Here is a 13,289-nt window from a genome sequence, read left to right as displayed (position 1 = left end):
ATCAATATTAAGCACTTATATTAAAAATGTTTAAGCGTTTTGAAGCATTTCTGCTGAGCAACTATTGGTATCACATTTGTTTGGATTAAATCTGTGACCGTTAGTCAGAATATAAGTGATTATACGGCTTTCTTTATCGTTACTTTGTTCAATAAAGTACACACTATTAAAACTGATCACTTTTAAACAGTTTACAGCTCTTTTTAGATATTTAGGCAGATAGAGAAGAAGCTGCGGTATCCAAAAACATCGTAACACCTCTGTGATACGAGTGTGACGTAAGAAGGCCGCGTGTAGGGTGGTGACGTCAATTTGAAACGTTTTGCCGCCATATTTTAGTTTGAAAAGTCGAAACGGTCAGTGTGACGCGGTCTGCTTCCAGTGTAACATTACTAACTGCTGGTTTAAGCAATTATACATTAATTTTATTTGATTTTATTTAATGTGTATTAGTTTTTAACACTACAGCTCCTCAAAACACTGACACATAAACCCCGACTGGCTGTAAAAAGTGATTGAAAAATAAGAAAAAACAAGACACCGGCATCTTTTGTAGAAAAATGAAAAAATATTCTCATTTATTGAGGTAATTTTCTCTAGAAAAAAAAAATTGAGGTAACAATTTGCATAGTATAACTTCCATAAATTTACACACACCAAAAAGTAGTAGTCAAAGTAATAGTAAACAGAGTTACTACTACTTTACTAGTACTACTACTAACAAAGTAGTAACCAAATGCCAACAAACAATGTGTCACAATGTCTGACAATGAAGTAAAAAGAAGATGAAGTGTGCTTTGAATTCCTCTTGGATAAATCAGAGGAGACATAGTTGAGGCGGAGAGGGTCTTTTTTCTTTTTTTGTGCAATTTTCTCCAGTATGGAGATAAATATCACAATCTGTATACACTCCAGAAATCCTGTTTAATCTGGCTTTTTTTTTACTGACAGATGGTAAATAAAATACCAGTATATGTACACATACAGTACACACACACATACACACACACATACACACACACACACACCTACTTAATGGTGAATGACAGATCTGTCGTAAACTGCTGGTGGCGTTGAACAATCAGCAAGAAAAGTAAAATCAGCGGTTGTATAAAAACTTTTTTCCAAAAAAACCAAAAAAAAAAAAACAGCCAATGGCCTTTTTTTTTTTTCTTCTAAAAACCTCTGAGAAGAATTGTATAAAAATACATTCATTATCTAAATGCTGGTCTGTGTGTGTAGGACAGATTCCCACGTCGCTGAATGTGATATGAACTATAAAAATATATCTGCTTTGCTCAACAGAAGGGCACTTTTTTTTTTTTTCTAGTTATCTGTCGGGGTTCAGATTTTACATTCTGGTGCAGAGAGGTGGCAGCATTTCGCCGTAAGAAAAAAAACCTCCCGGTAGAAGCTTTTTCTTTTTCCTCCTCTCCTCAATCCATCATTGAAAAAGAAGAAGAAAAAAAATAAAAAACCAACCCAGCAAATGTTAAACCGTTTTTGGAAATGCTGAAACATTTCCCTCCAGGCTTTGGCTTGAGGTCTGCCAATTATTCCTGACAGACCCAGGAGTACTCCAGAGTGAAAAATACACTTCCTGCCCTGCTTTTTGTGCACAGATTTGGATGTTTTAAACCAACACTGAGAGTCTGAGTAAAAAAAAACAACAACAACAACAACAAACAAAAAAAAAAACACAATGCTGACAAACCTACTCTGTAAAAATTAGTGCATTCTTGGCTGTGAAACCTTCCCAGTTGAGGCCATTTCTAGTGATAGTGAATGATTTTTTTTTTTTTTTTAATATAACAACCCTACATCCAGTTTTGTGTCGACTATCTAAAGTGACTGAGAAACATTTCAGTTGATTTAAAAAAACAAAAAAAACAAAACAACAAACAAACAGCATTAATAATCATCAAGCCACCAAACGCAGGCAGGCAGACACCTGTACGACTTGTAGAGGACACTTTGTTATGTAATGTAGTCATACCTCGGCCAAAAGTCTGTTGGCTGCTACTGAGACGCATCTTGGCTGATACTCTCTCTCTCTTTATAAAATACGACTGTACACAAAAAAATCACAAACATCACCATCTTTTTTTCTTTAAAAAAAAAAAAAAAACCTACATATAAACACCATATACAAGAAGTTCACAAAGCAGAACTGTTTTAAAAAGGAGTTCTTCCTCTCTTTTTTTTTGTTTTCCTTATTTAGAAAAATAGACTAAAAAGACCCATCCTCCCAGGATATAAAATGCCCAAAGAAAGAGAGAGGGAAGAGATAGAGAGAGAGAGAGATAGAGAGAGAGAGAGATAGGTGGGGCTGTGCTGATATCTTCTCGCTGAGTGGTCAGGCTGCAGCAGAAGAGGAGGAGGAGGAGGAGGAGGATGAGGAGGAGGATGAGGAGGTTCAGGGGAGGGATTGTGGTCCTATAGCGGCCGGTCCTTGTCCTGAGTTACACGCTGTGTGTAGAAGAGGATGTAGGCCTGGGCACGGCACACCTCCTCCACAGAACACACATTCATCTTAGAGTCATTACAGTGAACCCAGAAGCCTGCAGGAGAAAAAACATGGAGAAAAAAACGGTTTAATAAAAAAAAAAAGGGAGGAAGCTGAAGGGCTTTCAAGTTTCATCAGGAGTCATTAATAACAAAATCAAGCACATCAAGTTTAATTAGGAAAGTAGTTTTAAAAAAACACGCACACACAAAGGGGGAACATTTACTGCCGTTAGAAACTGAGTCCAATTAGTTGATGATTAACCTAATCAGCCACCGTCAGTAATCAGTACAAACAGACATTATTAGACTGTAAACCATTAATCAAACCAGTAACTAACAACAGTCAGACAAACTTATCATACTGAAGCATTTATTAACCTGATGTTTCTGTAGTGATGACAAAAATATACACATTAGCTGTTTGAATTAAACTGAAGGAGTTGTTTGTGCAGATTACGCTTCACTAAATGCGTCACTTGTGTGCGTCTTGGAGTCTGTTTGGATTGATAGATTTAATAAAATTGAAGCATTTCTGTTCTGTGAGTCAGTAAGTAATCATGTTAAATAATCATGATCTTAATATTGACTAGTATAGTCGTGACTCTGCAGCCCTACTCTACAAACACAAGGCAAAAGGCGTCATGTGTCGACAGTCTTCTTGTCAATTCGGCATCAATATAATCCATAAAAATAAACTGTATTTCTGTACAAACTTTACATTTTGGATTTTGTCGCCTCAACTCGCTACCAGTTTGTTAGCTGCACTGTTTCAGCAGGAGAAGACGGTGAGAATGAGAGTCAAACTGTTTCCAAAATTAAGATTTCTCATTAATATATGCGCTGGTTGGTGCATCAGATAAACATTAAACACTGACTCATAACACAGTTTCTTCACCGTCTTATCGTATGTGTGAGAGGGCATTTTGGCCGTTACCTCAGTAACTACATGGTTTGTTGCTTCCTGTTTGGTGCTGGAGAGATATACATGCACAGACGGTAAGAAAAGGGGTTTTTTGACAGTGAGGTTTCAGTTGTTTATTTCTATGATTTCATTATGGATTTGTTGTTCACAACGTAGCGTCAACGAGGATGCAGGACACCTACCTATCAGCATCATTGCATATCATTAACAATAACCCAAATTTTAGTGTTTTATTGTGCCAACAGTCAGATTTTTGCCATAAAAATGGTAAAGTTTTCACTTTAAGGGTTACTTTAACAATTACGTGTTGTACTTTAAGTAGTAATACAAGTTAAATAGTAGTAAACAAACTTCTAATTAACAGATTCTATCTAAAAACAAATGAACTGCAGATCTAAAAACAAAACTACTTGTTTTAAAACATGTATTTCAGTTATTGCAGTGCTCTTTCCTCACCTCCTCCTGTGTTGTAGCAGTAGGCAGTGTAGTGGCCAGAGCCGAAGCCCTTCCCATGATGCATCACCACAGCAGAGAGTTCGTAGAGGAAGTGCTTGGGGCGCGGCGAGCCTGCAGAGCCGGGGCTGCTGGGACTGGAGCACGGCGAAGCTTTCACGGGCGAAGGCTCTCTGCAGCAGTAGGGCTCCATGTTGAGAAGCTGGTCGAAGCTGACGTGAACTCCGATCTTCTCCCGGTGGTTCCGCCCAGACCACCTGAGGACCAATCGCAAGTCAGAGAGACAAGTCAGCCACCAATCACAGCACTCCTCAATAAGATTCATTACAGCCGAGCGAGTCAGAGTGACTGAGTCTGGTCATCGTACCTGAAGCGTTTGAGGTGAAGCCGCAGCACCTGAGGCAGTTTGTGGACCATCAGCTGTTTTTGTGCTTCGGTCAGGATGACGGGTTTGGAGGAGGTCCGCCGTCGAGCAGCTGCAGACAAGAGGAGTGAGTTTTGATACAAGATAAACATCTGTGTTGCCAAGGAAGATTTTAAGAGGAAGATACTTTTAAGGAAGATACTTCTTTTGCACAACGCCCAAGAGGAGAGCAGCGTCTGACACGGAGCTACAACAGATCTGACTATCGGTACTAACAGAGCAAACAGAAATACAGCGTTTATGTTACATACAAATGTTTGGGGGGCTGGATAGTTGATAATGATAGCTTGGGGGGGCTGGATAGTTGAGCCCAGATGTTCTTTTTTCCTGCAGTCCTCTGCGTTAGCACCCTAGTTGTGCTGACAGACTGGCTTCAAATGAAAGAGGGGGCTGCTTTTATTCACACAGGGCTGAAGTCGCTCATATCGGAGCCTCAAGGGCATCCTGGTAGTCCAGTGTTTAGACCCCTGTGCCCTGAACCATGTAATCACAACCCCTGTGCAATTCCACCCAGTTTGTCTCATGTCATCCCTCTTTCCCTCTAATAATCTTTCAACGAGTTTACTTGTAGCTTGATGATCTTTTCTATCTCACACAGATATTTTACACATTCTCTTTCAAAAAGGGGAAGATTTCTATTTCTACTTTTTCTCCCTGAAATGTTTTACAGACATCTCAGATTTGGGATAAACTGCGTGCTCTGGTGTTTCACGTAGACTTAGATGAGGAGATAAATATTTGTTTAATCTCCATCACTATCAAAAATATTTCCAGGACATGTTTATCCAAGATCTAGCCATATTTATACAGGGTGTAAATGGGTTAATATTAACTAAATCCTTTGTCTGTGCAGTTAATGTAGCTGAAAAGTGTGCATGTGTTTGTTCATGTGTGCATTACTGGACTCACAGTTACACTGGTCACAGGCATAGATGTTTCCCTCCAGTGCTTCGGTCTCTGTGAACTTGGCCAGCATTTCAGTCAAATGGCACGAAGCCTGTGCAGCCGACTCCCTGCTATTACTGTGATACCGCTCAGGGAACTCCAAGGAAAGATCCCAGAAAGGCTCCACAGTGTTGGAGCGATGATCGCAGGCCAGACACGTCACCTGCATATGTGAGTGAGGGAGGGGAAAAGATGAGCGGGTCACAGAGGATGATATGGTGATACATTAAAACTTTAATCTTTATCTAACCCTACTTGTAACTGCGTCTTGAAAGGATATGCAAGTTTCATGTCACCCCCCCCCCCGTTACGGCTTCCTACTGTCTCAAAAAACATAAAATATAAAACACAAAGCGGTGAAACTCCGAGATAGTCAAGAAACCCCAAAAAACCCCTCGCAGACACAGCCCTCTATTCAGCAGGAGCAGGTGTCACAGTGTGTGCTCTGCCTCTACAAGTAGACACTCAGCTCCTGTCCTCGAGCTAACTCTCCGACGCTCGCACGCTCCCTTCGTCCTCTTCTGTTGATTACACGAAGCGATGCTGAACTTTGCTAGAACCCAAACGGTACATCCTCACGCCTATAAATCTGAATAATGTTCTAACTAACTGTATGTGCAAGCGGTAAACCAGGTGTCACAATAACACTTTTAGGACATAAACTAGAGGAAAGTAGATTATTTTTCGTTCATAAATAAGTCCTGTAACTTATTCTTGATAAAGTGAAATAGAACTATTCATGTGATAATATGCAGGTAGTAAATAAAGGTAGGTTTACATCTTTAAAAGGTGTTTTTGTTAGTTTTTTTAAATATAAAATGGGAAAATTTGTTCTATTCCTTTTTGTTTATGTGCTGTGTGATTTTGAATAGATGACATAATTACCAAAAACATGAATTCAGTTCAACTTAACCTTAAAAAATAGACTCAAAATGTAAAATTCATGACCGTGTTGGAAGCTTAACCTCTACCTTTAAGTGACATGTGAACACATAAAGGTCAATTCAATCTGAGTTATGATACAGTTCAGTCGGAGCTGATGATGTTTGTCCGAGTATCAACGCAACTCGAGTGTGTGGGCAGATTTGAGTGGGTGCGTGTGTGCATGCATGAGTGAGTGAGTGAGTGATTCAGCGGAAGCCGAGTTAGTTAATGGTTGGAGAGTAAAGGTGACTGCAGGTGTGTGTGTGGTACCTGGCTGAGGAGCTGGCCGTGAAAGATGGTGTTGACCACACTGAGCACCTGTTTGATGAGTCGTTTCTGTGTCTGCGGGACTCCTGCGGTGGTCGTGTACTGGCCGGTGCTCTCCAGCTCGTGCTGCACCTTGTCCAGCAGCTCACACAGGAACTCCTGAGCGTCCTGCTGAGCGTAGCCCCGGAACGCCGGGATCAGCTGCCACACCGAGTGGAGCATAGCAAAAGGCGATACCAGCGCCCACTTGCCAGACCACATGACCTGGAACAAGGTGTGCAGCTCGTGGCAGAGAGAGATGTGCTTCGAGCTGGGCTCTTTGGGTTGTATCAGCTCCATGCTGCGGCCCCGCGAGGCCCCGCCGCTCAGCCCGGCCCCAGAGCCCGAGCTGGCTTGGAATCCCTTCCTTTGGGCTAAGGGGAACTGGGACGAGGTCTTGCCTGTCAGTTGGCCGTGGACGGCAGATGCCAGTAGCTCCAAAGCCTGGGTCAGATCCAGGCGCAGGAAGCACTCCCTGAAGACGAGCAGGTGGCTCAACACCTGCAGGATGGAGTTCATATAACAGGTGTTGCCCAAATTCCTCAAGCCCGTCACTCCAGGAGTGACTGTGGGACGCCGTTTGAAGGGTGAACCACCTTGTTTGGTACTCTGCTTGTGGCGGACAGGAGTTTGGGCATGGCGGGGGGTCGCTGATGAAGTTTTGGGTTTAGATTTGGTGGTAGAAGAACGGCTTCGGGTCTTAGGCGTTGGTTGGGTCTTTTTCGTCCGTCCAGTTTTCTTGGGGGTGGGAGTGGCGGGGCTTTGAGTCCTCGGCCTGCGGGTGAGGGACGAGGGCACGGGGCTTTTTGTCTTGTTACGTGGCCTGCGAGATGTTGGTGTTATGACTGCCGCGTCCGCAACTCTCTGGCTCTTCCGACGTAAGCGCCGACTCTTCCTGAGAGGCGCGTTCTCCAGCTCCTCCTGCAGCTGCCTTTTGAGAGCTCGCCTCCTCTCCCTCGCTTCCCTTTTCTGCTCCTCCTCCTCCTCCCTCTTTCTCTCCTCCTCTTCCCTCTTCTTTCCGCATTCAGTCAGTCCAAACCACAAGCGGAAAACACGTCCCATAAGCGCCCTGCGGCGGTGCCAGAGGGCGGTAAACATCCTGTCCTCGTCTCTTAGCTGCAGCTCGCGGGCGCCGGATGGCATGAGGGCATCAGGCGCAGCGCTTGCGGAGCGGAGGGTGCGCCCGCTGCGGGTGGTGACCTCATAGCGTTGGCTCTGGATGGCGCTGAGCGTACTACGAAGCAGCTTGAGGTCTCCGGTGGCATTGTCATTCAGGACATAGTCGTCACATAAGTAGCAAAAAACATAAAGTTCATTAACCTCCATAGCCAACGGGTGGTGTTGCTGCTGGAAGTGTTGCAGAGCGTGTTCCTCGATATAGCGTCCGCACGCCACATGAGCGCAGCCCAGACAGGCCCATATAGACTCTGAGGTGTTGCAGTCCACGCAGTGCCACTTCTGGGGGTTGAGGATGGAGTGGTCTGGGGCCAGGCGCAGCCGCCCCACATGCTTACACCTGTCCATTACACAAGCCTGCCCGCCGAGCTGGCTGGCTGGCTGTGTCAGTCAATAACTGACCGTCTGTATGTGAGTCTGTGTGTGTGTGTCTGCGTTTCACACTGGCTTCATATCACCATGGTGACCATGGTGAGCTGAGAACAGGGCATGGTGTTGTCTACGGGGGGACAGAAAGAACACATTTGGTTAGTCAAGATGAATAAATTGAATAAAAAGCAGGTGATGGGAGCTGACTGTTTAAAAGAACATAGACATAGAGAGAGAGCGCAATAAAGTCCCGTCCACCCTGTAGGGGAAAACAGTTCATCGCTTGACTTTGTATTGCGTGAAGTTGCCTCCTTGTCACTTCTGTCTGCTATCAAACAACAGAAAAATGCTTAAAAGTTGCTGTATGTTACGATGCACTACCAACAGGGTGAAGAACCCAAAACTAAGTTTTTATAAGCTGCCGAACTGAAAAACTGAGCCTTTAAGAAGACAAAAGTGGATGCAGGGCTGTGTGCCGTGTGGTGGGAGAGACAGACCCGACCTGAGCTGCAGCCTGCAGCTCAAAAACCTGCGTAAAAATGACACATATACCTGGACACGCTGCAGAGAACATGCAGGTTGAAAGTTAAAACAGAACAGCTGTTTAACTGAAAGGCATGCATTGTTTGTAATAGACGTTTAGATCACAGAATAGCTAACCTGCATACAGCTGAAACTGTAAAAAAAAAGAGCCTGAATGGGAAATGACTGCATGTCTGTGTGTGTAATTTCCCGCCTTTATTAACAAACTGTATTCGTCATATCTGTTGTGAGCAGCCCTTGCAAGTCATCAAAGCATATACAATGTAACAGGTTCCAGGATATGCTATTAACTAGCTTTTCCTTTCTAGTAGACACAGGGTGCTAAAATAATCCTTTGACATGTTAGCTAGCTACAGGCGTTCTGTTAGCGTTTCAGCCCTTGGTTGCTTTTATGGCGCCGAGTGTTTTCTCCTCTGGTGGTTTTCAGACTATGACGCGTTGCGCTCTCTCTCTCTGTGGAAAGAAGTGTGTTAAGACATAAACGCTCTAATACATTTTTAAGTTGATTTTTCTTGTGGTTCTGTTGTTTCCACATTTACCATTTAAAATCTGACATAAAGAGCATTTGGTGCATTTTCATATCCTAATAACATCCTGTTCTTTATTATGTAAACACATTAATCTGAATAAGAACATTAAGACCCTCCAATCTACACATCTGATTTTTATGAGGCATAGCTACACACAGTAAGCGATGGCAAACTGCCAGGTAGCGAGCAGGCGTTAACATTTCCCAACAGCGACGTGGGCCAACAGTAAAACACCGCGTTGATAAACATGACTGTACTGAGTGTTGCCAGGCACATCAATTCAAAAACAGAAACGGCTAACAGAGACTGTTAGACCTGGATGTGAAAACACCAACAAGAGAAGTCCTGGAGCTTTTCCAAAGATAGTAACAACGAAATAAAAACTCAGCGGGCGCAGGGTGATTTCACAGGGATATGAACATATTTTACTATATAAAGACTGTGATGGACAGCTTAAATGGCACAGAAGCTCCAGAGCCTCTTCGTGAAATCCCGGTCTTTATTCTTAAGCTTCTGGAGAGTCGTTCAAGAATATTTATTGAATTATGGATTTTAATTTAATTAAAATACCGAGGAAACGACAACAATCGGTCTCCACTCAACCTCTTCCTGCTTTTTATTCACATCCCTGGGGTTGGTGTACCTCAGCTGAGAAAGTGGGGATCCTTGAGTGGGCTGAGCCCCATCAAACCCCCCCTCACCCCCCCACTGAGGTCAAAGAAGAAAGATTATCCAACAAAAGGGGGACTGAGCTTGCAGAGTGGTGCACCCTTTGTCTGGGTACAGGACTACCTCTGCTGGGGAAATGAAAGAGAAGAAACTAACGGAAGAAATGTAACTGCTAGGAAATGGCTTAGATAACAGAGGGGGAAAGTGATGGATGGAATGCGATAAAGGGAGGATGGGTGGTCTGCTGCGAGGAAAAACCTCCTTCAGAGTTCATACGGACACCTGACTGCTGTTTTAAGACACACTTGGAAAAACTATGAACTCATCCTTTAAGTTTCTCAACTTCAGAAACATCCAGTTTTCTTCCTGCTCCGCTCGCTGTCTCTTCATTTCATAAACCACTTTTTTTTTTTAAAAAAAAAAAAGCAAAACAAGTGTGACTCAAAAGCGTACGGGTCAACGTAGGCGTTTGTTTACTGCTTATATCGTGCGAGTGGGCGTTGTTTGTTCGATAAGTGCTCATCAGAGTGTGTTGCCATGAATATGTGCAGCCGCTGAGATATATAAATAAATAAATAATCACTGCTGCAAAGGGTCCAAGACAGTCCCCACAGGAACAGATATACAAGCCAAAGTTAAAATAACTAAATAACAGAGCGTTAAATGCTTCGAGCTGAATCTTCAGGTGGCATCGTGATGATAATAATAATGATATTAAAGTTTATTTATTTGTTTTAAATGAAAAAGCAAGAAAACACATGCAGACACATTTTTCTAAATTGAGGGAATTAAGTTAAAATACATTTTCAGAAGCAAGAAACTCATTTTAAATAAAGCCTTTTGAAAGACACGTGTTTTTCAGAAGCGATTTAAAAGAAGACGCTGATTTTGCAAGTCTGACTTCATTGTTCTGAAGTTGAAGTGCCCTCTAACAGCAGAAAGCTCTGTCCTCTTCAATCTTGAATCTGGATGTGGGAACCGCCAACTAGTTCCTGTCTGTGCAGGCTGATAAGGAGCAAGTCATTCAGAAATATAGCCTGGAGCCAAGCCATGAAGCGCTTTAAGAGTCAAAAGTAGAATCTTAAAAAATCGATTCTGTAATAAACTGGTAACCACTGTAGAGTCTCTTCTCTGCTGCGTTCTGCACAAACTGGAGTCTATGAACTGTTTTCTGATTTATGACAGTTAGGAGAGCAGTACTGTTATCTACATGTGAGGAAATTAAAACATGTTTGATAGATTATGTGTCTCTGAAGCTCAGATGTGAACAGATTTTAACAATATTCATAAGATGATAAAAGCAAGATCGGACAATCTTACTAACATGAATTTCAAAATTGAGATTAGATCAAATAAGACACAAGAATTTGTGCTGCTGGAAAAGAGACCAAGTGAAAATTTTTAAATGTATATGCAGATGATAAGGATCTCAGTTTTATCTGGATTTATCTGGAGAAATAGCAGATATCTGGTTTTTAATGTCAGGATGAGAAGCAGCAGCACTTCTGTTGAAGTCTCAATCCACTCAAAAAAATGTGTTTTTATTCTTGTTCATGCGATCGGATGTTTGAGCTTCACCGTGCAGAATGATGTATGTGCAGAGTTTGACACTAGAAGGCTGTTTTCACATTTATCTGCTGAAAGTGGAAAGTTTATCTTGTGCTCACTGAAAATCCAATTTTAAGGAGCGAGCCTACGAGCATGATTTGAGACATCGCAACTAGTTTGGTCCAATATTTAATTTACACAAGTGTGATGTGGAAACTTGAAGCCTGCAGTGCACAAACACTGAGGATGGACTTTAAGAGACACCTTGAGTCCAGCAGTTCAACTTTAGAAATGAAATGTATTTGCATATTTATAGATTCTGGAAATTCTATATGAGGGAGAAGGAGAAAATGTAATTTTAAAGAATTTAACAAGACAATTTAAAGATCCCCTCCAGACATGTGCTAAGACATGTCGAAATACTCTGCTTGGAACTATAATGTGTGTCTGACATGAAAAAAAGGTATAATTATGATCTTAAAATCTTTAAAATTACATCTACTCCTTCTCCCTCATTAAAAAAATTCCTGAATCTATAAATATGCAAATATATTTCATTTAAAAAGTTGAATTGCTGGACACAAGATGTCTCCTCCTTCACTGTAAAGTCTGTTCTCAGTGTATGCGCGCTTGAGGCTTCACGTTTCCACACCACACTTGTGTAAGTTGAAGATTGCACCAGAAATGGCGCCGTGAACTGTTTGTGATGTCACAAATCATGCTCTTTAAGGAGGTACACCTCTTAAAGAGAAACTTTCCTCTTTCAGGGAGATGAAGGTGAAAAACAGCCTTCTGGTGTCAAATTCTGCACATACATCATTCTGCACAGTGAAGCTCAAAGACTGAACTGTAGGAACAAGAAGGAAAAACACATTTTTTTGAGTGACATTCAGAGTGTTTTACATATATACTTAAAGCATGTCTGCAGGGGAGATCTTAAAGTCAAGGAGTAACTTCAATGAACACATCACAACCTCCCTCACCCAGAGAGCACTGTAATGATTATCTAACTTACACCTTGGAGCGATCACCACTCTGACCTTTAGATATAAAGCGATTGAGCCGATATGTTAAAAGGGAGTGGCGTCAAATATGACAAACAAGTGTTCAGACTCTCTTGGGGGAGCTGTTTCAAGAGTTTATAATGCCTCTGAAGTTTTATCAGCAAGTTAGCGCGCCTTGCCTGGTTTGTCCTTGTGGCTGCGTGGTCTTAAAAGTGGCTGAACACTGCACATTATTGCGTTAACTCGAATTAAATAAACCACTGCAAAAGCAGCACCAACTAGTTCACACTTTCAACAATCTGCAAAGCATAACAGCAAACCGAGACACATGATAAGCTCAGTGGAAACAGCAGAACTTATAAAGGTTAGCGTGTAATTGATACAAAAATACTAAAATCATGCACAAAGAGAAGATAAACTAATCAGAAAAGCGTACACAATACGTGTCTAAAATACAAGCAGCACATACACATACACGACTAAGCGCCGTTAATGCTGGCGCCACCGTTTTTAATGTATTTATTAAAGAGATTAGTGAAGCCTTTAGCCGCTAACGTTAGCCTAGCTTAGCTTCAGGCTAACCGCGATAATCCCCAACAAGTTAGCCGGAGGTCAGCTCCCGGCGCCCGGGTTAGGCTTCGCAACCGACCCGCTGAGTGTGTTTTCAACCGGAACACGTTCACCTCCGGGAACACCGTTACACCTGTAACGTGAAAAGACTTCCATGTGAAATAGGTAAAACAGCCTACCGAGCCTCTCCTTCACGGCAGCAGCTCCTCTGTTTCTTAAATGATCGCCATCTTGTCAGTCCCTGTCGCGTGGTGCTGGCTCGAGCGCGTCCTCGGCACGTGACGTCATTGTTGTTGTTGTTGTTGTTGATTTGGAGGATGGTGATGTTCACTTCACATATGAAGTTTAACTATTTCTACCTATTGAAAGTAGCAGCAAGTGGTGGAAAGTACGTTTAC

At 42.4% G+C, this 13,289-nt stretch overlaps 1 protein-coding gene across 1 annotated transcript; it reads right to left on the bottom strand.

Moving 5' to 3' along the window:
* Positions 1–1,112: 1,112 nt before the first annotated feature.
* Positions 1,113–13,178, bottom strand: usp44 (ubiquitin specific peptidase 44). The gene is made up of 6 exons (XM_067581641.1): positions 13,071–13,178; positions 6,447–8,157; positions 5,217–5,415; positions 4,251–4,359; positions 3,887–4,140; positions 1,113–2,561 (listed from the first exon to the last, which is right to left on the bottom strand). Exons 2-6 carry the CDS (start codon positions 8,004–8,006, stop codon positions 2,437–2,439), a joined length of 2,247 nt encoding a protein of 748 aa, XP_067437742.1. The 5' UTR covers positions 8,007–8,157; positions 13,071–13,178; the 3' UTR covers positions 1,113–2,436.
* Positions 13,179–13,289: the final 111 nt, after the last annotated feature.

This window comes from Thunnus thynnus, chromosome 23 (genome assembly GCF_963924715.1).
Source record: "Thunnus thynnus chromosome 23, fThuThy2.1, whole genome shotgun sequence".
Lineage (NCBI taxonomy): Eukaryota > Metazoa > Chordata > Actinopteri > Scombriformes > Scombridae > Thunnus > Thunnus thynnus.
The sequence above is the reverse complement of the archived record's forward strand: the minus strand, read 5'-3'. Positions and strand labels throughout refer to the sequence as shown.

Coding starts and splice junctions, on each gene's coding strand:
- usp44 (XM_067581641.1), bottom strand. CDS start 8,006: ATGGACAGGTGTAAGCATGTGGGGCGGCTGCGCCTGGCCCCAGACCAC. Junction 4,360..5,216: donor TGCCTGTGACCAGTGTAACT/GTGAGTCCAGTA, acceptor TCTTGTCTGCAG/CTGCTCGACGGCGGACCTCC. Junction 2,562..3,886: donor CTGCTACAACACAGGAGGAG/GTGAGGAAAGAG, acceptor TTTCTCCTGCAG/GCTTCTGGGTTCACTGTAAT.